At 55.7% G+C, this 23,874-nt stretch overlaps 1 protein-coding gene and 2 long non-coding RNA genes across 10 annotated transcripts in view; 2 read left to right on the top strand and 1 right to left on the bottom strand.

The window, feature by feature from the left end:
• Nucleotides 1–20,081, bottom strand: part of FOXP4 (forkhead box P4) — a 50,795-nt gene extending 30,714 nt beyond the window's left edge. For 2 of the 8 annotated variants that reach the window (XM_086706806.1, XM_086706807.1), the window contains exons 1-2: nt 19,599–20,081; nt 1,406–1,634 (exon numbers count right to left, since the gene is read on the bottom strand). In XM_086706806.1, coding sequence (XP_086562932.1) covers nt 1,406–1,618 — 213 coding nt within the window. In that variant the 5' untranslated portion in view covers nt 1,619–1,634; nt 19,599–20,081. The remainder of the gene's footprint in view (nt 1–1,405; nt 1,635–19,598) is intronic. The other 6 variants (XM_086706805.1, XM_086706810.1, XM_086706809.1 and 3 more) reach the window with 4 other exon arrangements.
• LOC147580946 (uncharacterized) lies at nt 9,774–10,804 on the top strand. The gene is made up of 2 exons (XR_015251232.1): nt 9,774–9,848; nt 10,368–10,804. It is a non-coding gene; the product is annotated as an uncharacterized LOC147580946 (long non-coding RNA).
• Nucleotides 20,082–20,881: 800 nt separating the features above from the next.
• Nucleotides 20,882–23,662, top strand: LOC147580944 (uncharacterized). The gene is made up of 3 exons (XR_015250802.1): nt 20,882–21,776; nt 22,277–22,413; nt 23,328–23,662. It is a non-coding gene; the product is annotated as an uncharacterized LOC147580944 (long non-coding RNA).
• The last annotated feature ends 212 nt before the right edge of the window (nt 23,663–23,874 follow it).

The raw sequence follows: 23,874 nt of genomic DNA, 5'->3' as shown, positions 1-23,874 counted from the left end.
TCCCCAGTGCTATCTCCCCAGGGAAAGGTGACAGGTCCTTCCTGTTCCCCTGTCCATAGTTTGCAAGAGGAAGTGATTTCTAAAGTCCTCAGTTCGGTTAGTATCCACATCAACCACGCACTGTGTGCAGGGATCTCACACTCCAATTGCACCTGATCCTAAAAACCCTGTACTTTAGGGTGTCAAGGAGGCCAAGGCTCAGGGAGGGCCCATGACTAGGTCAAGGTCACACTGCTGTAAGAGGCTGGCTGGGACTTAACCTGGGTTTGTTCAGTTTGTGTTAGTGGTAGATGAGCAACTCAGTACAGGGTGCTGGGCTTCCAGTCTGACCTTGGGTTCCACAAGTGTGGTGGGAAAGGGCCCCTTAGGGGCTATGCAGTTGAGGGAGGAGCCCCAGCGTGAGCCTGGGAGAGAGTGTGAGGGCAATATGGGTACACACATCTGTGCACGCTTGAGGCATGGGCGGGGACTACATGTAGACCCGACTTTTCCACATTCCCAGCAGAGCCCCCAAGGGGCTGTGCCTCCAGTGTGCCTGGCTGAGCAGTCAAATGAGAGAAGGAGAATCCCAAGGCTGAGGCTGGCTGGGCCGGTTCTCCTGAACTTGTCAAGCATGATTCTCCATTTTTCCAGGGGTGGGGCCATGGGGCCAGGGCCTGGGGCCCCTGCTCTGTCATCATCCAACCAGGCTCCCCACCCCAGAGCCTCTGGAACGTCAGCAGCTGGTCTTGAACTCCTGAACTCTGTATTTGAGGGTGGGAATGACGAAGGGGAGAAATGGGAAGGGGGACGCAGATAGGGATCCCCAGTCTGAGCCCTAAAAATGGAGGCCTGACTTTGCCTGTTGCTCTTGGCCTTTTCCTAGCTGCTTTGGACTCTGGTGCCTGGAAGTCTAATTTCTTCACAGCTTGGGTCAGGGGCCCAGGCAGACATGGAGGTGGGGAATGTTTTACAATACAAATAAAGTGAAGACGGTGTATACACAGCCCCCTTCCTCCAAGGGGCATGCACCTAAAGCGGGGTCTCCGTCTCCCAACGCTGTTCACTTAGCCAGTGTGCAGGAGGAGAGCCCAGGAGCCCAGCCATCCCAGATGCACTCTCTCCAGCCTACTGCCCAGGCATCTGTCTTCGTGGGTCTTTCTGAGACTGCCCTAAGCTCCCTGACCTCGGGTCCTCCTGGGTCCCACTTCTCCTGGGAGCCCCCACCCTCCCTCTGCCTGCCCCAAGGTGGCCACTAGAATTCGAGGGAGCAGGAGTCCTTGGAGGGCTGGCCCTTTTCAAGAAGGTTGAAAGTGAGGCTGCTGGGCAGGAAGCCTGGGGCCCACGTCGTCGTCAGGAGGGAGAGGGAAGAGGCCAGGCGAGCCCCCTCTCCCCCCGGTGGCCGGGAAGGGGCGGCTGCTCCTACCTGTTGCTGCTGGAAGTGCAGCAGCTCCGCGGGGCTCATCTCGCCGTTGCTGTCGGCGCCCGCAGCCGTGTCCCTGCCCGCGCCGCCTCCGCCGGTGCCCGAAGCCCCAGCCCCGCCGCCGCCGCCGCCATCCGCCTGCCCGGAGATGCTGCCCACGCCGTTCTGACCAGACGGAGCCGACCTGATTGTCTCCGAGGCGGATTCCACCATCATGTCGCTCTAGCGGGACCTAGTGGGGGAGGAGAGACGTGGGGGAGGGGCTGAGACTCCAGGCTGGACAGGGTTCTACCCCAGGGGCGGCCACCGAAACCCCTCAACACCAACAAAAAGCCCCTTAACCCCCCCCCCCCCAACATCACACTACCGCCATCCTCCCCAGTCCTAGGGCATCGCCTCCTCCTCAACTTCCTGGAAGCAGCTCCTGGGAACCCTCTTGGGGGGCGGCCCCCCTCCCAATGTCACCCTCTCCCCTCGGCCCCAGGGAGGGGGCAGCTTCAGGCTGAGGCCCCAGTGCCCTCCTCCCCCACATTTTCTAGACTTCCAGGAGACCTTGGCAGGGAAGGGGAGGAGGTGATGCCTTCACCCCTGCCCCTGGGGAGGGTGGTGTCAGAAACCTGTTTTGGCCTCTCCCTCCAGGCCAGGGCCTTGGGGAAGCTAGGGTCCAGCTAGGATAGCAAAGGGATAGGTTGCACCCCAGCCCCACCAACATGAATGACCTCTCTGTATGTTCCCCATAGATAGAGACCAACCAGGGCAGGGCCTCCTTATAGGGTCTCCTTCCCCAGGACCCAGAAAGGCTCTAATCTATGTTTGTTCCATAGTAAAAATGGTTGCCCTTTTGCCCAGCACCTACTGGGAGCCACTCAGGTGGGCCTGGAGGTGTGCAGGGAAGGCAGCCAGTTGTCCCACGTCTCTGACCTTCCATTCTAAAGCCCTCAGCCCAGCACCTGGCCAAAAGTAGACACCCAATAACCTTCACTGTTTCTACAAGCACCATGGTTCCTTCTTTTACAGATGGGAAAACTGAGAGTCCAGAGAGTTCGGGGCAAAGAGTCAAGGCCTGAATCCTGTGCCCTCCCTCCCTCCCTTCCCTAGCTGCTTTTCAACGAGTGGTGGAAACATTCCCAGAAAGAGAGGGAATGTTTGGAGCGGTCAAAGGTAGCCAGGCAAAGGAGGAGGCCCGAGCTTCCTTCTACCACTCAAGGAGGTTCCCACATCTTTGGGGCAGGGGCAGGGGGCATGTAGGAGCACACTGTGACGCAGACAGGGGGCTTTAGCATCCAGGGCTGCTTTCAAAGTCTGCAGTGTCCCCAGTCCCCGGCTATCCCCAAAGCCATAGCCCCTTGAGAGGAATGTGGATTGCAGTTAAAAGGGACCTGGTTGGTATCCATCACTGATCTTTGACTCAGGTCTTAAACTCCCTTAAACCTTGGGCGCCTGGCTGGCTCAGCTGGAAGAGCATGTGACTTCTGATCTCAGCGGGGGGCCCCACGGTGGGTATAGAGATTACTTAAAAAAAAAAAACAACCAAACAACAAAAAACTCAGCCCTAACCCTCAGTTTCTTTGTCTGTAAAACTTATTAATTTCAGCCTCTTAAGAGTTCTGTGAGGAGGAAATACAACAGCACACGTAAACCACTCAGGGGTGTCCACTCCAATCCACCCCTTCTCCACCTGCCCTATTTGTAAGGCTGAAGACTCTCAGGCTTAGAGAGGCCAAGACCACATAGAGCTTGAGGAGTCTATGGAAGCCAGCCAGTGTTCTTTCTTCCCTTCTTGATCCATTTTTGGCCTAGGCATACCCACAACCACATGGGACTCCCCACAGGTAAGTGGATGAGGGCCTTTGCAGGAAGCAGACCAGAAAGCTGCTGGGAGAGACTGGATTATTTCTCTGGATCTCTCTTGGCCCGAAAATTCTCTCCCTTCACTCCAGAAGAACTCTTTTCCCTCGCTCTGCTGGGCCACTTGCTGTTTTTGTCCCTGCTGGAAGCAGAGTTGGGAGCCGTGTGAGGGTATTGGAGGGATTGGTGGGGGCGGGGGGACTGAGAGGTGCTAAGGGGTCCACGGGGAGCCCACCGGTCACGTGTGCCACATCGCTGTTCTTGTGGCCCCTCTCCATCTGTGACTCTAGGTTTCTTTGTCCTAGTGGATGGATCTGTGTGGCTTCCTGGGTGACCCTGTGCTGTTAGCGTGTCCCATGTTTGTGCATTTCTGTGTGTTTCCAAGGGCTTGTCTCCCCAGCGCCCACCCCCAGTGGCCGGTCCCACTCCTGAGTTCTGAGAGGAGGTGGGCCAGGGGTGAGGGTGAGGTTGGGGGCGATGGTTCGGAAGAGATTGAGCACTTGGTCCCAGGCCTTAATGGCCATGTCAGCCCGAGGGCCAGTGGCTGCCAAATGATGGATGGGGTGGGCGCCATCCTCCACCCGTCAGAGCACAGGGCCCCAGCCCCCTCCTCCGAGCCACCCACCCTGATCCCTGCCATCGGCCTACAGAGCACCTTCCCCCACTCAGGCCTGGGCCCCAGCTACACATAAGGGGGATGGGGAGACAGCAGAGGCCCACTCTGCTTCCTCTCCCCCAATCCTGGCCCTGCTCGGGGTGGAGAGCAGCTGCCTGCCTTGATTCCAAGTCTAGCTTCTCTGAGATCTGAGAACTCCTGGGCCCCAGGGGACAAAGACTAGAGCCTCAGGGGTGTGTGTGTGTGTGCAAAGGAGAAAGGAAAGAGAATCCAGCACTTTCCCTGGGGTAAAGGAGAGTGCCCCCCCTTCCAGCACTCACGCACACACACAGTATAAAGTTGTAGATCAGACAGCAAGTTTGGAAAAAGGGAGAAAAAAGGAAGGAGGCTCCTAACAGAGGTGTCCCTTTCTTTTCCGTCTTTTTATGGGGGGGGGGTAACAGAGCGACACCCAGTGAACAACATAATTGCTGCAATGTGGCGTGTAATAATAGCTATTCAGGGGCCGATCATTCATATTAAACAGGGTGAAGCAAGCCTCTCATTTGCATGCTTGAGATTATATGCATTTGAAAAGTCATTTCCGCAGGGTGTATGAATGGCATTAATTCCCATGTGGCACGCTCTGCCCTCTCCCGGGGCTTTCACCTCCTTCCATGCTCCCACCCGCCCACCAACATACACCCAAACCTGCACGTGTTCCCTGTATCTCCGCAACCTCACCTCCTCTACCCTGGGACACCCTGCCCTCTGAAGATGAGCACACCAGCAGCCTCATGCCTCCTGCCCATTTCTCCGCTGGGCATTGCAACAGCACTGGGGTGTTCCCTGCACGGTGGGTGAGCAGGCTCAGAGGGCCATACAGCCAGGCACGGGGTGCAGACGCAGGCCTTTACAGCAATGCCCAGAGAGCCCGGACTCTGGCTAAGAGGGGAGGGGCCTGGGCTCAGCCACAACCAGCTGTGAAACCTTTGCCTTCCTCCTCCTTTGGGGCTCAATTTCCCCCTCTCTGCATGGAGAGGTGGTCTTGAAGGTCTTATCTAACTTTGAAGCTCCAGGAGTAAAACTCCCTCTTCCAGCAGGTGCACCTGAAGCCACAGTGTTCTAGGGCCGGTGGGAGCCACCAAGGGTCCATTTGAATTACAGCTGTGGTCCCTCACCCAAAGAAGGGCTCCACCCAACGTCAACCTGAGCTTCCTCCTCTGGTAATGGGGTGGGGGGCCCCCCTCCAAGGGCTCCCTCTTTTTTTCACTCTGCCCCTTCCCTCTCTCTCCACACACTCCTCCCCCAGTCACCCGTTTCCTCAGCAAAGAGCAGCAGACACCTGCAGATGAGGAGAGAAGCTCTGGGAAGGAGACCATCTGGTTTCAAGGGCCAGCTCTGTGACCTTGGGCAAGTCACTGCCCCTTGCCCAAGTCACTGGGTTGGTCTTTCCTCCTTCGCACAGCAAGTAAGGAGGAAATTAGATCTTTCTAGGATTCGCTAAACATGGGGCCCTCATCCCCCACCCTCCGTCTTCCCTGACCCCTCTTCTACCACATGTTGGGGGCAGGGGAAAGCGACTCAGGCTGGGTTGTTTTATGTGGCCTAGGATTTCTCTCTGGTTCTCTAGTCCCGCCCTTAGGCAGCTCCCTGTCTCCTTTCTCTCAGGGAACCCCTTGGGGAACCCGGGCACCTCGGCCTGGGGCCAAGCCCCGAAGCTCCCCCAGACATTGTCGGAAGGAAGGAAGGAAGGAAGCTGGGTCAAAGCCGCAGCCTTCTCTTCCTCTCTGGGGGAGGCAGCGGGCCCCTGGGGGCTCCCACTTCCCCTGAGGCTCCTGGCCCTTCGAAGAACCCCAGGGGGCACTTAACAAGGGAGGCCTCCATGTAACTTTCCTGGTCCGCCTTGTCCCCTCCCAGGCCGGAAGTGAGGAGTTCTACCCACCTTGTGGCTAAAAGGAGAACCCAAGGACTAGGGTGTTTTGGGGTGAGACGAAGAGGGACGGGGAGCCCCACACGCGGAGAAACCTTTGTGCCTTTCCCGCGGGCACATATGGTGAAGGGAGTATTAATTACCGTAGCTTTTTAATTAACAATCGCTTAATCTGAGCGGTAACATTTGCCACGACACCCTGTGCCTCGCCGTGAACCCGCGCCGCCCGCCCTGCCAACTCATCAATTAATTTTTATTGACGTTTTCTTCCCCAAACAGGCACAATACCAGGGTTTTCCAATTAACACCTCCGCGATCTCTAATTAGTGCAATTAACAGACTGATGGATGCCCGGAGTTTACCCGCGAGGGAGGGAGGGAGGGAAGGGGGCGGGGCAGACCCCAGCGCACACGTGCACGCGCGCGCGCAGCTGGACAGCCCGAGGAGGCACTCCTAGCTTTAATCCGAGCAAAACCGGTGGGGGCGTGACCACAGGTAACCTGTACCCATAGCAATGGTGGCGGTTTGAGATGAAATAAGTACACACGGTTTCCAGCGCTCCGCAAACCCATAACCTAGGCGGAGAGACAGCTGAAAGCCTGAGACTGGAAGTTGGGAAACCCGGCATCTTAGCCCCAGGTCTGTATCACTAACTTGCTGTGTGACTTGGGCCAAGTTCATTCCCCTCTTTTCTCCTCTGTATAACGGGGAAAACTAGACTAGATGCAGCTATTTACAATGTACACCCCTATCAGCTTCCAAGGAAGGTCAGGAAGCAGACTGCAATAAAAGGCGGATGAAGCTTCTTAAAATACAATGTCACTGGGTAGTAGAAAGGGAGAACGAATGGACCAAAACCTTAAGCCAGAGGATCTCAAACTTGAATACATCAGAATTACCTAGGTGGGCTTGTTAGAACACAGATTACTGGGCCACAGGCCCAGAGTTTCTGATTCAGTAGATTGGGACCCAGCCTGAGAATTTTCATTTCTAAAAAGTTTCCACTTAAATGTTGAGGCTGCTCATCCAAGACAACAGGTGTCCCCGATGATGGCCACTGACTTTAGTTTATGAGCTGCCTGGTGGCCAAAATGAGATGATCCGTCTCCAAGGCCATTTATTCATTCAATAGGGATTTAGTGCCTGCTTAAGACAGACAATGAGGGCAGCACCTGACTGGCTCAGTTGGTGGAGCATGTGACTCTTGATCTCAGGGTGGTGAGTTCGAGACCCACAATGGGTAAAGAGCTTACTTAAAAAAATAAATAAATAAAAAGAAGACAAACAGTGAGGATCTATTTTTCAGGAAGGAACCTGGAATTTGGTCCCTGCCCTTTGCAGGTTTAAAAATCTTGAACAAGGGGTGCCTGGGTGGCTCAGTCGCCTGACTTCGGCTCAGGTCATGATCTCATGGTTTGTGGGTTCGAGCCCCACGTCGGGCTCTGTGCTGACAGCTCAGCGCCTGGAGCCTGCTTCAGATTCTGTGTCTCCCTCTCTCTCTTCCCCTCCCCTGCTCATGCTCTCTCAAAAATAAATAAATGTTAAAAAACAGTTTTTAAAAAATAAAAAATAAAAATCGTGAACAAGCCGGTACAGTAGTGGCCAGCGTAGTGTCCTAGATGCTCCGAGGGCAACTTGTAATAACGGGGGTCCTACTCCCCGCACCCCTTTATACTAGGTAAATCTAGCATTTGTCTTTTTTTTTTCCCCTTCTTTTGTTTTTTTAATTTTTAAATTTATTTTGAGAGAGAGCATGAGATCATGACCTGAGCCAAAATCAAGAGTTGGACCCTTAACCAACTGGGCCACCCAGGGGCCCCAGGCATTTGTCATTTTGAACATTTAGCCACTAGTAGAGTTTTGGCCATGAACGGAGTTCTTCTTCTCTCTCTTCCGGTGGATGGCCTGGGGCGTATTTCACCAGCAATGACCCTCCATCCGTTCACTGGTTCCACATATAGGTAAATGGCTACAGCGTGCCACGCTCTGAGTATGCAGACCTTCTATGCTGGGCCTTATGGTTCCCTTGAGGGGAGGCAGATGATAAATAAGGACGCAAATAAATAGATAGGCTCAAATAAAGTAGGTTCTATCAAATGCTGAGTACAGGGAATAAACAGGGGAATCTAATTTAAACGGGGCGGGGGCGGCGCAAGGAAGGCCTTCTTTTTAAGGAAATGGCATTTATGCTCAGAAATGAGAGATGAGTAGGTGTTGGCCAGGCGAAGTGTACACTGAATGCAGGGGAAACAGCATATGCAAAGGCCCTTATTTTATAAGAGAGGTTGCCAGTTTCAGACTTCTCCAGAGCTACAAGTCCTTGAAATGGACATACTGCTAGATTACATAAAAAGACGTGGGTACCACAGGGAACAGAGCATGAAGACAGCTTATATTTCCTTCTTTCTTTTCCTTTTTTTCTAGCTGTCCTACTATCAGATCTTACTTGTGTCAGGGACATAAAGCAGAGGGCTTTTCAGAGCAATAAGCACTGACCTTACAAGTAACTGAAGGATGCTTCCCAATTTGTCATCCAAAGGCCCCGGGATCCCCCTCCCTCATTCAGCTCAGGCCCCCAAGGCCTACTGGCTCAGGCTACCGGAAGAGCTGAGGGTTCGTTCAGGCAGGAGCCACCTTTGGCCTTGGCCCTCCTTTGCTAGCCACTCATTTGCCATCCTACCTGCTGGCCCTTTTCTGGTCTCTTATATCTTTGTAATGAGAGCACTGAGCAGTGAGGTCACCAGTCTGGGCCTTGGTTTCCTGATTTGGGGCTAATACCAATAAGCCTTCCTTTCAGGGTTGCTGTGATATGAAATAAAATACACTGCAGGAAGAAGGCATTCAGAGAAGGGTAGTTAGTATAATTATGGGGGCCCAGAAGGACCTGCTACAACTCAACTCTGAGTGGGCTATGGATTATGAGCCCATCCCCTTACCACAGCTCTTGGTTCAGCATTTGAGGAAAGTGAGGTAGGGCCCATGGATGAGAATGTCTCTATAGTTCCAAAATGGGTCCCCAAACCAGAGAAGAATGATGTGAGTCCCGTCACTACCTGGCTTTATGACTAAACCAATTCCCCCCAAGAAGATAGGGGCTCTCCTGGGTTCCAGAAAAAGCTTAATCCCTCTCCAAGCCCATGTCCTGCCTGTACTTCGCGACTCTCCCTAAATGACACACTAGCAGCCACCTGCCCCAATGTTAGCGACCATTCAAGACCTCTCAGCACAAAACTTCAGGGCCCGAGGAGTTTTGTGCAGGTGGCAGGGTGAGGACATGCCTCTCTAAAAGGCGGCAACGAGCCTCTGTGATGTGGAAGGTGAGCCGCCATCCTGGGCTGTTCCAAGTTCTCCGAGTTTCAAATAACTTTATTTCCCAATCGTAAAAGTAACAGACACTTTGGTAGAAAATTTTGAAGAGGGGGAAAAAAAAGTACAAAGAAAAAAAAGTCGTACCCATAATTCTGCCACCCAGGGAGCTGGCCTGTTGGGATCTACCCCTTCTCTTGGTGTTCACCCTCTTTGGCATATAAACATTTAAAAAGTGAAATTGGGGTCATAATCTGTACATGGTTTGAATTTTCCTATTTTTCCACTCACCACTTACTATCATAACCATTTCCACATGACATCAAATATTTTAAGCAACAGTTTTTAGTGGCCACATAGTTGCTCGAATGGGCTGTGTGTTCCAGAACTTAGTTCGCGAATCGCCCAGAGTTGGATATCTAGACCGTTACCAATTTTTTTTTTTTTTTTTTTTTTTTTTTTTACTATGACTCTGCAATAAACACCCTTCTGTGAACGGAATACTCTACATTTCTAACTATTTGTTTACGATATATGTTTAGGTAGAACTGCCTCTTTTTAAGGCTGTTAATGCATTTGTTCCCCACTTGATGTCCAAAAACTTGGTACCAATTTTATCCTCCCTTCAGCAATGCACCCATATCCTGGAGGACTTATAAGCCCCTCACCTTTTCAGCATTTTCCCTCCATTTTCCTCAGGTCTGTCTCCAGAAGACTCTCAGATCCTGTATAAAGTTCTCAAAACGCAACACTGTCAAGTCTGGGTGAGTTGACAGGGTACAGCTGGCTGGAGGCCCTCTGAACACAGGGGGGTCTGGGCATATGGAGGGAAGAAAGCACAGCCCTTGCTTTTGGGGGGCTTACCAGTTGGTGGAGGAGAAAGGGAGACATGCAGGCAAACAGGGTGTTAAAACAACAACAACAAAACAAAAACAGTACCTAGGCTCCACCCTGGATCAATTAAATTGGACTCTGGGGTGTGGGACCCAGGCGTGGATAATTTTAAAATCTTTTCCAAGTATTCTAAACTTCAACTGCAGCCAGGGTTGAGAACCTCTGCTCTATACAACACACAACTTTACAAATGTTATGTTAAATTGACACGGGGGGGGGGGGGGGGGGGGGGCTGGCTATGGGTGCCTGGAGGGAATGCTCCAGGGAAGCCTACTCTGGGAAGGCTCCTCAGGTGGGAGGTGACTTCTAAGCTGAGTCACAAGGAAGTGAAGACTGGGCACACAATTTGTGACTCTATTTTATTTTAATAACAACCATTCCACTCGCAGAGTCCTTGGAAGCCCTTTCCCACACCCCTGTCATCTCCCGTCTTCATACAATCTGGCATGCATTTGATAGACGAAGGAACCACTCTTTGAAGATGCCTAGTGACTTGACGAGGTCACCTGGCTGCTAGAAGTCTGAGCCAAACTGAAACCCTACAGCTCTTCTGACTCCCAAACCAGTGCTCTTCTCCTGACTCCCACCTCAGAAGCCGCAAGCCTCGCTTGGGGCAGTCACTCTGCAATCTCCCTGGGATCTGAACCTTTCCTCACCATTGCCACCCACCCACCCCTGCACAGTGGACTTTCTCCCCTGGCTCTGGCCCTAAAATGCTTCCACCAGGCCCTAGCAAGGTGGCCTCCCTCAACACTCCTTTCTACAACCAGACCAAGAGGAAGAATTAACAATGGAAAAAAAAAAAAAAGGAAGAAAGAAAAAGAAAGAGAACCAAAGATCCCACTCCATCTCATTAAGAAAGTAAACATAAGAGCCATCTAAGTGTCTAATTAAGCTTCTAATTAGTCCCTGCTTGTTACTAATGCAAATTAGATTACTCCGCTTAACTACAGCATGTCCACAACACCCTTGTTAATTGCGGCCTTTTGAAATTAAATTACTCCCTAATTAGCATATCAAAGCCATTGATTCGGAGCTGGGAAAGATGAGGGCAAGAGAAGCCGAATGCCAAGTTTGGTTAATCAGAGATGGCTAATTAAATAGTGACGTCTTACGTGGGGGGGCCTGCTGGTTAAGGGGTGGGGGCGACTCATCCAGGGCCTGAGTGGCCATCTGGAGCCTGGTTCTGGTAGTGCCCTTGGCACCAGGGGGCTCCCGTGAGCAAAGGAGGGGCTCTGGCCAGCCTGGGACAGATCACTGGTCTGGCCCTTCCTGGGGCCTTGACTGCTTTAGGCCTAACCTGTCCCTGACAGGCCCTGGGCCCTCTCTCTGTCTCCCCTCACGATATTTAGGTGTGGCATTTACAGGGATCTTGGGTACCAACTCAAGGGGCATCTAAAACACAGCCACATCCGAATACATAAGATTCGGCATCCTTCCTCACCTCTTTCCCTGTTCCAAATGAGTTCCAGAAAGGTGACTTATGCCTAGTTCTTCTCTAGTCCCCACCTGAGATTCCATTCTTGGAAGAGAGTCTCCCCTCTCCCCAACAAAAAGTAAATAAGTTTGGGGGACAGGGAAAAGGGTGATGATGACTTTCACAGACAGGCTCACCTGGGCAGGGATGGGCTGGTTTTAGCTTCAAACAGGCTCCTGGAGACACAAGACCCCATAATTCCCGCCATGGTAGAAAACAGGACAATTGTCCCCCACCATCCGTTTTTAACAGGTATGTGGGAATTCGATTGGGGTCAGGGTGTCCTTAAAGGTCTTCTCTGAGCTCTAGTAGAGAGCTTGCAGAGTCTCGGAGACCACCCCCCTTCCCCCAGCTCTTCCTGGAAGAATACTGAAGACAGGTGAAATCTCCAAGACAGAGCTACTAACCAAAATGCCCTCAGGGGCAAGGCTGGTCACCTAGGAGGGCATGTGAGAAGTGCAGGGCACTCAATCCCAGTCTGTCTTTACCACACCCAGAGATGCAGGCTGACTGTTGACAGGGTTCTGGTTTCTCAAAAGAGGCTAAAGTGGGGATATTTACGTGAAACGTGCCGTTGTAATAAACTTTGTGTGGGCCAACAAAAAACTCATAGGGGGTAAAGTTAGTCAATTTGCGACCTCGGCCCTTGTGGCCAGCATTCCAGAGAGGCAGGTTCCAGGTAACTATGTGGCCCTGGGCAAGTTACATTTCCACTCTACCCCCGGGTCCCTCGCTCGCCAATTCAGAGTAACGCGTATCACTGCCTAGAGGATCTCTCAGGGGTGTTATGAGGATCAGAACAAGAAAGTATGTGAAATGGCAAGGCCCGGCTCCTCGGTCAGGGTCTGGTGACCACTTAGTTGTACCCTGTACCTGCCACAGCCCCCTCCCAGATAGGGATGTCTTCTAGAACCTTCCTCTTTCATCTTCCATTTACCTTCTTGTTCCTTCAGATGCCTGCCTCAGCTCTTGGGCAGCCAGGAGGTAGCACACATCTGTGCCCTCGCCCCCTACAGTGATCGGCTCTAGCAGGGGCAATAGCTCCTAACTGCCTCTTCTAAAAAAAGATGAATGAACAAAATCCTGATGGCTGACATGTCCCTAGCCTGGTCCTCCAGTGTCCCCTCCCCCATCTAGGGTGTGGGTGTCTAGTGGGAGAAGCTCCTTGGAGTCTGTCCCTAGTTCTCCCTCCCCCAGTCCTCCTCTCCAAGTTTCTCACCAGCAGCCCCTGGAGTGCACAGGGTCAGGGTCAGGGTCAGGGCCAAATTCCCAAAGGGTGAGGTTTTGTTGATTTAAGGAGGGGCGGAACAGGGCCCAGGAGAGAGGACCTATCCCCCTCCCCAGCTCAGAAAGGGTGAAGCCCAGGGAGTGTCCAGTCCATGGGTACCATCCAAGCCAAACTGGGCAAAAGGATTCCCAGCGGTGGTTTTAGAAAATAAGTGGAATAAAAGCAAGGCAGAAACAGAGAAATGGAGGGGGGGGAGAGGCTGTCCTGATGTGAGGGGGAGGGCAGAACGGCGGCATACAAGGGCCAAGCTGCAGCCTGCCTTGCTGAGCTCTCTCTCCCAACGAGATTCAATTAATTGATAACAAGAGGCATCAAATTAATTTCTGGAGGATGTGAGATTCTGATGAAGGGAAATCTCGTCGATGGAGATCGGGCAGGAGGGGGGGCAGACAGCACCCCCTTTTAATCAGGCTCCGCTGCCTAATTGGGAAGGAGGAGACCTGACTGGGCCTCGGGTGGCCTGCCCCATGTTCCACAGCGCCCCTTTTGGGAAAGAGTGGCAGAGGCAGTAGGCTCCGGGCGCGGGAACAAAGGGGGAGTGCACTGAGACCTTCCAGTCTCTTCTCTGCCCGATGCCCAACCCGCAGTTTCGGCCTGCAGAGGCCCGGGAGAGGAGCCCACGGGTGATCCCTCGTCCTCTGTGCAGTTAGGAAAGCCGAGGCCCAGAGAGAAGTTGGCCATGCCTAAGGTCTTAGAGGGAATTAGGAAGCTGGTAGCAGTGTGACGACTGGTGAATCCAGACCTTGTTTACCACCCAGACCTGCGAAGTCATCGCCAAGAGAGTAGAGTGCAGCACACGGGCACAGGCCGCCCTCCCAGTGGCTAAAAGACAAGCAGCCCCCCTTCCAACGTTCCCTAGGCCCCCAGGCCCTGGGCGGAGTGGGCCCCGTGCCCCAGGCTCTTTCTCCGTGCTGCATCCCCGAGCTCAGGTCTAAGAGATTAAGGAGCTTCCTGCAACTTGCACTGATGCACTCGCAGAAGCTCAGGAAAAGGCTGGGGAGGCAAGCAACCCAAAGCAAGCGTGCTGAGCTGGGGAGGGGAGACCAGTAGCCCTGGCTCTCAGGGGTTGTGGGGGGTGGGGCGGATATCCCGGAGGCTTCCTAAAGGAGGGATTCTCCCAAGAGGACCAACTCTACATCCTTAACAAGACCCGACCTTCCCAAGCGCCTCCTGCTCCGATCCAGTGGTGTGGAAGCCTTGAGAAGATAGGGATCTTCTCCAGCGCTCCGGCTTTGCTCCCTAAGTGCTTACAGCTGCAGCCACTCCCTGGGTGTCCCACAAATCCTGCCATTCAATCTCTCCCCCAAATCTCTCCCCAGATTTGCGCACGCCCTTCCTTGCAGGGTGCGGATGCACATCTGCCCAGGGCACTTTTGAAGGAAAGGAGGAAGTACACTGCTACCCTTTTTTTTGGACCACTTTCTTTCAGCCTCGGTCTCCCGGAAGGGTGGGCTCCAGAGCTGGGGGACCCAATGGGAGGGAGCTCACTGGGTTGAGGAAATAAGAATGGGAGCCCCCCTCTCCCACCCACCCCCACTCCAGTTCCCCTTCACACAGTGCAGCCCTCCTGAGGGCTCTCCCAGGCCAACGCAGGCAGCTGGCCGCCCCTGCGGGGCATCAGGACCAGAGCACAACAGTCCCTATCTGCAAGATCAGCCCTGGGGCACCTGCTCCATTTCTGATTTTCCAAGTTGCCACGGACCGAGTCACCTCTTCCCCTCGACCCTCTTGCTTGCCACTGCACACGGTAAGTGCTCCACGATGTTTGTGGAGTGGAGACCAGGACTCCCTGAGTCACCTGCCTTCTAGTCACCATCATTTGTCCCTCCTTTGCTGTCAGTGAGAATTCTAGGTAACTTCCACCTACCTTGAACAAATGCCAGAGGGTCGCTATTCTACCCACTCCACTCTTACTGTCTGAGGAAAACCCACCGTCTCTCCCCCATTTGCCCGGCAGCCCAGGTCAGGTGCCATCGGAATCAGTTCTGAGTGGGAGAGAAAACATTATTTACCTGTGTCCAGTACCACCAGTGAGCCCAATGGCCCTCAGGTCCCAGCTCTAGAGGCTCCAGCTGGGCAGAGGATGGGCACAGGATGACCGGTGAGGTCAGCAGAGCTACTGAGATTCTGGGCCCAGGCTGCATGGTTCTGGTCAGGGTGGGGAGAAGGTGCTGGGAGGCCCTGGACTGAGGGACAGCCTGGCAAAGGCCCGGAAAGGAGATTTGGGACAAGGATCGAGGGAAGGAAGGCCTCCACGAGACCCAGGCCTGGATGGCCCCCTCAAGGCACAGGACGCTTGGTCTCACAGCCCAACATCCCGTGGCCCTGTCTACATGTGCACTTTCTGTGCTGGGAGCTCTAGATTTCTAGCTCAGGCAGGCATGCCCCGAGCTCAGACTCCTGAGGGACCTGCCCAGACCACTGCATCGGCAGCCACAAGGTTTGGAGTCACAGGGTTCCTTCCTGCTGTGATCCTGGCAAGGTGGGACTGGCAATGGGTAAAGAAGGTATGCGTTCCCACGGACAATCCAGTAAGGCAGTGCAAAAAGCCAGAAGCTTTAAGTTGAAGTTTCTTTTTGCTTCTTTGAGATGATCCATCCATAGTAGGTCCCAAATTGATCTCCGATGGGTGGCCAAACTTCCAGAAGACTGTGTAGGCTAGGGTTCCAAGCCCCAGAAGTCTCCCTTTTTGGAGAGAGATGGTGCCAGCCATTTTTTCCTCCTCTACACCCCGGGGGAATTCTCCCTCCCGTTTCTTATTTGTCTCTATGAGCACCTTAAAAGGGCATGGTGGGGGGTGGGGGGTAATGTATGACTGGACTGTTCCAGGGTTGTGTGTGGGTGGGAAATGCCAGATTCTGAACCTAGACCCTCCCCGCTTAAAGGGAAGGCAGGAGAAGAGAACATAGCCTTGTCACCGGAGGGGAGAGGGGCGGCCCAGGCCTGAGTTTGTAAAGGAGTGAGGGGGGAGTTGACAGGCCCTCCGCATCCCCTCCTTTCTCCCTTCCCCACGGCAGAGCCCTAAGCCGTACTGGCTGCACCAGGAGTTGGGAGCCCCATATTTTATTCGCTGTGGAACATCAGACAAGTTGCTTCTTCTCTCTGAGCTTCATTTTCCCAGCCCATGAGATGGAGGTTAAAACTCAAGCATTTCCAACATGCTGTCCACTGTGCAGGCTGGCGGTGCTGGGAATCTAATGATAAAAGTCACCGTTGGTCAGCGCTACCATGTGCCAGGCACCGTGGTACAGATTTTACATACACTCTCCCGTTCGACTCCCAAAAGGATCCTCTAAGGTGGATATTATTGACCCACTTTACACATAAGCAAACTGAGGTTCCAAGAGCTTAATTGAGTTCCCCAGAGTCCCGTCACTGCTGGCCAGTTCCAAAGCCTTTTCCACTCTGACCCATGGTCTGCCCTGGGCAGGCCCTGAGTTCCTTGCCCTGGGATCCAGAGTTCTGGAAACCAAGTCCAAGGAAACCATTTCAGCCAATGGAATCCTGTCAAAAGTGGCATCTGCCTGGCCTTGGTCTAGGGAAGCTGGGAGAGTTCTAAGATCATGAAGGGACATGGCGTGGAGCTCCTTGGGTAGAAGAAATTAGTATTTTGCACAATTTAGGCTAGTAGGAAAGTAAAGACGCGGTGCTCAGGATAGGCGTGGAGGGGCCTGGATTTCAGCGGGAGAGACAAGCAAACCACCAAGGCGGTGGGGTGGTGTAGTGAAGGGTTAGGATGTAGGAAAGGCGGGTGCAGCCACTGCCAGACCCGGCCGGCCGGCGGAGCAGGGACGTCTTCTTGAGGAAATGACCCCTCCTTCCCCTCACGTCTCACACCTCTCCTCTGAAACAGACACCCTGCTCCCGCTCTCCTCCCCCTGATGTGATACCTTACCTGTCTCTCCTACCCTGACAATATGAGGATCAGAGAGCAGACCCCAGCCTTCACGGCTTCGGCACTCTAGTGCCCAGCCTGGGACCTGCCGGACAGAGTAGGGGGGCTCAGCAAACACTTAGGGTATTACTGCATCGAAGGAAGCCCCCCACCCCCACGTCCTCCGGGCTTTCTTCCCCCTAAGGAAGAGGTGTGTTTGGAGTAGGGGCCCAGCAGGATATGCACATTCCTGGCAAGAAGGGACCTACCTGCCGGCAGCCAGAAAGGAAGTTTCTGGCCAAAGGCGGAGGAAAGGGGGCGGGGGTGTTGGTGTGTAGGTGTGAGAAGGGCACCCCCACAAAGGGACAGGGGCTGTCACAAGTTGAGCCCAACCTGCCCCTACCCCTGGCATACCCCAGCACTGGTGTCAGACCTTTCTCTCCCCAGGACTCAGTGGTTCCCCAATTCTGTAAGTCCTGGGAAACCTGCCCAGGATTGGAAGAAGGATAGAAAACCCCACCCAGAGACCCAACGGCTTAGTGCCAAAGGAGAAGGTTCCTGTGGTCTCCCCTAACTTAGTGCTAAGGCTGGGACCAGGGTAAGGTAGTGGCCGGACAGTCTGGGAGGAGATTCAGATCCTATTGGGGTCCTGAGTATGTCTGGGGGACAGGGCACCCACAGCATCGCTTCCTCCCCATGCTACCTTGCCCTGTTGACAAGAGTGGCTAACACCCCATAGGGAATCCGCACCCCCCCTCCCCCACCGCCAGGGCACATCCCTGCTTTTGAGAGGCTCAGATCTAAGGTAGCCAGAGCAAGCAAGCTGTCCAGGTTCCTACAACAGTCTCGGGACCCTCCCTCCAGCCTGCCAGGTGACAAAGAGCCCCAGAACCCCCGGCAAGACAAAGTTTCTTAAGTTTAAAACAAAACAAAGCCAGCCTGCAGACCTCCCCCATCCCCAAAGCAATTTTCTGCGGGGGTAGCATGCGAGGCTTGTCTGGGATAGGGGCTGTCTGAAGCCAGTGTCTCTCTGTGGGGGGCATTGGAGACACTGCCATCCCTGCCTTCCGGCCCCTGCGACCACCCGCTAGCTCACCAGGAGACTCAGGGGCTTGAAATGCTCAGCATGGAAGCGTTCAGTCCCAGTTCTCTGCTGAAAGTGAGTTTCTGGGTTCAAGCCTGGGTTACCCACTCCGTTTGCCCGGTGGGACTGGTCAAACCCTCTAGCAGCTACACGCCATATAGACGGCCGGCTGCCCCTTCTTCCTGGTGGGAGATGGCGCACCCTGGCCAGTCTCTGGCTCCAACCCCAAGCTGCCCCTCAAGCTTCACTCCTGGGGCCTTAATCCCAGACGCAACACAGCTCACCCTGGGACAATCCAGGTGGTGCTTTAAGCCGGGGGATAAAGATTTTGAAGTTCAAGTAAAAACCCGCATTGGCCAAAACGCTCCTGGGCTTTCTCAGGAACACCCCCCCCCCCCCCCACTGCGTGACAGCTTCATACTCCGGTTTGCTCTTTCAGGTCCCCACCTGAACCCCTGCTCCAGCCTCCGCGGCCAATCCGCAGGGAGACCCGGTGCTAGGGTGCGAGGCACGCGGTGATCTCCAGACGCCTTAAACCCCAGGCGCCCAGTGAGGGAGGAAATCCACCAGGCGGGGGTTGGCAAGAGAAGCGGGGGTGCAAAAGGGATGAGCCGGTCGCTCTGCAGGCTCAGGGGGGCCGCATGCCCATATCATCTTCCCCCAACCTAGATAGTCTGGGTGAGACGCGGACGTGTTCACGAGGTGTCCCAATTGTAGAGAAGGAATCCGCAGCTGTTAGGGCCTCTGTCTCAGAATCCGCGTCCCGCGAAATCACACCGTTCTTTGCCGGGGAGGCCGGGACCCCGGGTCGCTCAGGGAGCCCCGCATTCTAGCGCCACAGGCTTTGCCCGGGCTCAGCTCCAAGTTAGTTTGTTTGGCGTTGATGGGGAGCGCGAGGCCTGAGCGCCACGGGGTGACCGCCGGTCAAAGAGAGGCGTCCGTGGGGGCGGGGGGGTCGTCCCGCTTGGGCTTGGTCACTTGGGAACCCTCTTCCCTGGAAAGAACCCTGCTGCCATCCTCCCTTTCTCCCCACCATGGTGAGGTGGAGGGGGGGTGGGGGTGCTTCTCCCTAAATGCGGTGAATAAAGGTATCTGCCGGGTCCGTCCCCCGCCCTCCAGCACAGGCGCACAAAATCACGGGGGCCGTTTCCAGACGTTCTCAAGTCCCCAAGAAGTTTTCCGCTCAATCTCCGAGCTGACCGAGCGATGGAGGAAAGGGGTTGACTGGCCCCGGAGCCTCCAAGGTGCGACCCCAAGAAAAACAAGTCTGCCTCTCACTCGAGGCGACGCGGCGGGTGCCACCGAGGTTCCCCCCCCCCCCCCCATCTGCCTCCGGCGCGTCTCGGGGAGTGCTGGACAGACTGGGGTTGGGGGAGCTGGCGCTACCACTTCCCTCCCCAGCTCTGGAAAGTCCGGGCCGGGAAGTACTCTTTGTTTGACTCGGGCGGGGGACCGGGGGGGGGGGGGGTCGCGCCCCCTTACACCCCACTCTCAGCGGCCAGGCCGGGAGGGGGCGGGGCCCAGATTCTGGGGGGGAAGGGCGGGCCTCAGTAGCCTTTCCAGCCAGCACCCCCGCCCCAGCCGACCTCCGGCTGCCCCCACCTCCCGCCGCCGCGCAGCAGCCCCCACCTGTTCCCAAGGCGGCTCTGGGCCGCGGGGGCCCGGGCCGGGGGCGGGGTGTGGTGGCGGCGCGGGATCAGGGCGCCGCAGCCGGCCCCGGCTGGAACAAAGTGCGCCGGCCTGGGCCCGGCTCCTCCCGGCGCCCGGCGCGTCTCCGGCGGGCAGTTTGCAAACACAAAGTGAGCCAGTGAGCGGGGAGAGAGTGCGCGAGCTAGGGAGTTGGTCTGGTCGCCGGCCCAGCCCCCACCCGCGTCCCCGGGCTCGGCCCGCCACCTACCTGTCCGGCCCGGCCGCTCCGTGCGGGCTCCGGCCCGTCAGCCCGCGCGGGGCATGGGGCTCGCTCGGGTCGCAGCCCGGGCCCGCCGCCGCCCGCTGGGGCTGCCCCTCCGCGCCGCCCGGCGCCGCGCAGCTCCCGGGCGTCCTCCCTCCGCGCCGCGCCGCGCCGGCCGCCGCGCGCCTTAGCCCCGCCGGGGCATCGCACTTTGTGGGCAGCTCGGCTCGCTCCGGCGGTGCTCCTCCTTCCCGGTCCTCCCGCGACGCTCGTTCGCTCGCTCCGGCTCCGGGGCTCCGGGACCCCGGCGTCCCCGCCCCCGGCCCAGCCCTGGTTCCGGCCCGGGCTCCTCCCCGCCGCGCCGCCGCCGCCTGCGCCGCGCCCTCCTCGCGGGCTGGGGGCTCCGTCCCGGGCTCCGGCCGCGCTGTCCGGTCCGCAGGGGCGGCCGGCTCTGGACTCCGAGGGGCTGCGACTGAGCCCGGGCTGCGAGTGGCTGCGAGCGGGCGGCGCGCGGGCGGGGCGGGAGGGGGCGGGGGACGCGGGGTGGAGGGGGAAGGAGGGAGCGCGCGGAGAGCCGAGGAGGAGGGAGCGAGCGAGCGGCGGAGGGAGGGGAGACCAACTTCTAGCGCTACCATAATTCGCCTAAAGCAGGTGCAGCCGCTTTCACCCGGCCAGGCCGCCCGGCGGGGCGAGAGAACACCACGTGGAGCGAACTTTAGGGGAAGGAAAGTGGGGACTTGGGGAGAAGACACGGGACTGCGGACCTGAGAAAGCCGGGAGGTGGAGAGACCCTAGGGATCCTCTCTGCCCTCTCGAATCCTGTGGCGCGCTTGGCAAACCCCAGCTTTTCCCTGGAGTCTGGAGGTACGGCCGAGCCCTGCTCCCACACGGTTCATTGGTTCCCAGCGGGCTGCGCTCGGCGCGGGGAGTGGCCCGGGGCTCGGAGCCCGGGGCCGGTATCGGCCCGGGTTCTTCCTGGCCTCCCCCCTGCTCGCCACTGCGTGGGGGCTGGAGGTGAGCTTTCTGACCCGGGGGTGGGGGAGGCGAGGAGGCTCCTTCTGGGCTTTGTAACGCTCACCCCCGGCCAGCGCTGACTCCCTTTCCGGAAGGGGAATTTCCCAGAAAGTGCTCTGCGAACCGGTGAAGAAGGGGCCCAAAGCCGGATACACGCGGGAGAAGCGAGGTGCAAAGTCGAGGCAGTTATCCGGGCAAATTAGATTACAAACAAAGCTCAGCGCAGAGCCTTTGCCTGGGGGGCTGGAAGGGTGGGGTGGGGGGCTGGAGAGAGAGTGGTGGAGGCAGTGGCGTCTGTTGGGTTTCGGTGGGGGCAGGGATGGGGTGGGGGGAGTCCAGATGGGGAAAGGCCCAAATTCCAACGCAGAAGGGTTTGCTGGTAGCAGCCGCTCTGCTCAGAGACCCGTGGAAATCTGAATAAATCTTCCACCCCCCAAACATCTCCTGTCTGTCTCCGTGTTGCGCGTGGGGAGAGGTGAAGGACGCCCCCAGAGATCTTCAAGGAGTGCCCGTGAGCAAGGGAGGGAGGGCCTTGCTGCGGGAGGAGGGCAGGAAGACGGTGGTTCTTGAAGGCTCTCCTGGTACAAATCACAGGAGGCAGGTGGAGATAGGGCAGGCACATTGAGGCCCCTGTGGAATGTGAGCTGGGGGTCCTCAGGGTGAGTCAGTCCTGTGGCCTGGGGAGAGAAGGATTTCTCGGAGGAGAAAGTCTTTCCAATGGGGCTTGGAAGAAAAGGATGTCAGGAGAGGAGGCTCCCTTTTGGGTTGTTCATCAATTATTCCATCCCTCTTCTGTTGGGTACAAATAGTCAGAAGTAGTTGTAAGTTAGTGGTGCCTGTCCAGGTCCAGAATCCTATGTATTTGCCTTGCTGTGTGGGCGTGATGGGCATATTTAGGTCCAGCTGGAACCATCCGGGTATCTAGGTGTGAGATTGTTGGAAGGAGTGTTCTAAGGGTCATTCATATGGGCGCCACGGTGTCCTTCTCAGCGCAGCCATGGCAGTAGCAATAACCACAGCAAATGTTCGAGTCCTGCCACAGGCCAGGCAGAAGACACGTGTCATCTTCTCAATAACCTGATGAGGTGGATAGTGCCGTCATGCCCATTTTACAGAGGAGAAAGCTGAGGCACGGAAAGATGAAGTCATCTGCCCAGGCTTATAGAGCTGGTAAGTGGTGAAGCAGGATTCCAACCGGAGCCGCTTCCATGAGGACAGGGAAGAACCTCACGGAGGCTTCTAGAGCAGTACTGCTGGGGTCTTACCTGAGGAGGAGTGCGGTTGCGGAGGAAGGAAGCTCTTGATAACGTGATCCAATTTATCTTCCATGGGGAGTCAGCTCTGGTGGGAGTCAGGGTGGGTGGACAGGTCTGGGCCAGGCCTGGGGCTGGCAGGCCCTCGTGTAAGCCCAGCTGGGCAGTGGCCGTGCCCCTCAGGCCTCCTTCCCATCATTTTTGCAGAGGCTTGGGGTGGGGTGACATCTCAGGACTTTCAGTGGAAAAGAAGGGATTTTTGCAGAGGGGAGGTGGGGTGGGCTTCTCCACCTCTTTTCTGGCTCTCAGCCCCAACAAGTCCTTTTCACATGGCTTTCTGCAGCAGCCCTCCGTACCTCCCACACGGGCTCCCTTGCCCCAATAGAGTTCCCTGGGTTGTTTTGGCTTTCATTTCAGGTTACTGGTCATCTCCAGGCCAACTCAGTTTCCAGCACTCTGTGAGTCACATTAGGGACACGAGAGAGGCAAAGATCCTGTCTTATCCTCCCCTGAAGGGCATTTTGGTGAGGAAGGCGAGGCCTCACCAGAAAAAGGTACAGAATTAACACCGTGAAATCAAAGCAGCCAGTTCAAAGCTTTTCCTTCTGGTACAAGAGCTCTGAGAAAAGGTTCAAAAGAGTAGCCCTTGGGGGCGCCTGGGTGGCTCAGTCGGTTAAGCAGCTGACCTCGGCTCAGGTCATGATCTCACGGTTCGGTTCGTGGGTTCAAGCCCTGCGTCGGGCTCTGTGCTCACAGCTCAGAGCCTGGAGCTGGCTTCAGATTGGGCTGGTGTGAGGCGGCCTTGGGTTGAACTTCAGCCTCTGTCTTTGCCAGCAGTGTAACCCGGGCAAGTTACGTGATGTCTGGGCCTTAGTTTCCTCGTCCACAACACTGAGAGAATGGCTCCTTAGATGGTTGGCAGGAGAGGGCACGGGCAAATCATCCAGCTTTCCACAAATGCTCCCTTTCCCTTTTGTAAATCCCAGTTTCCTCACCTACAAATGCAGAATTCCGACCTCACAAAAATGCACATCATGCATACAACAGCTGTTGACCCTTACTAGCTGCTGGCTGCATGCCAGCCACTTGACTCACATGCTTCTGAGCTCTATCACCCCAGACATGGTGGCTCTTCTCATTTTATAAGTGAGGGACTTGAGGTTCAGAGAGGTCAAGCAACTTGCCCCATGCCACACAGCTGGGAGGTATTGCAGCAGGGGTGGGCTCCCAGATCTTCCTGCTCCCAAGCAGAAGCTCCTCCCCCGGGGTCCACTGCCTCCCTGTTGTGGGGATGAAGTGGACCAGCGGGTGAGCTCATTCCTCATACCAGCCTGACGCTCCTGCGTGGTGGTAGGTGTGTGTCCAAAAATAGTATTCTCGTTAATCCCACAGTCCCAACACATCTAGGCCCAGATACTTTATGTTTCCGTTCATCTGACCGACTGGGTCTTAACTTTTTTTCCCTCAGCCTTATTGCGGAATTAAACTTTCCAGCCTAACACGGCAACTCCAGTCCTAAAATGCAGACATGTTCACCAGAAGACGTACACAAGGATGTGCCCAGCAGCACTGCAATAAGTAGACGTATCAGGGTATTCTCATACACGGGCGAGTACTTGGCAAGGAGAATGAATAAGCCGTCGCCACGCACAGCACCGTGGAGGAATCTCATGCACAGAATGTTGTGCATAAGAACAAGACAAGCCGTAAGAGAAAGCAGCCAGTGTGAATCCATTTATCTGAAATTCAAAAACTGGTCGGATTGATAACATTAGAACTCAGGAGAGAGGGGACATGACTGGGAGAGGGTACAAAGGGGTTCCGGGGTGGGGGGGGGGATCTGGGCATGGGCATGTTCTGAGTTTGGGTTTTTTTTTATGTTTATTTATTTATTTAGAGAGACAGAGAGAGAGCGCGAGTGGGGAGGGACAGAGAGAGGGAGACACAGAATCCGAAGCAGGCTCCAGTTTCTGAGCTGTCAGCACAGAGCCCATCGCGGGGCTCAAACCCACACA

This window comes from Puma concolor, chromosome B2, assembly GCF_028749965.1.
Source record: "Puma concolor isolate L17-30 chromosome B2, mPumCon1.1.hap2, whole genome shotgun sequence".
Taxonomy (NCBI): Eukaryota; Metazoa; Chordata; class Mammalia; order Carnivora; family Felidae; genus Puma; species Puma concolor.
This window is presented reverse-complemented; position numbering and strand designations above follow the sequence as displayed.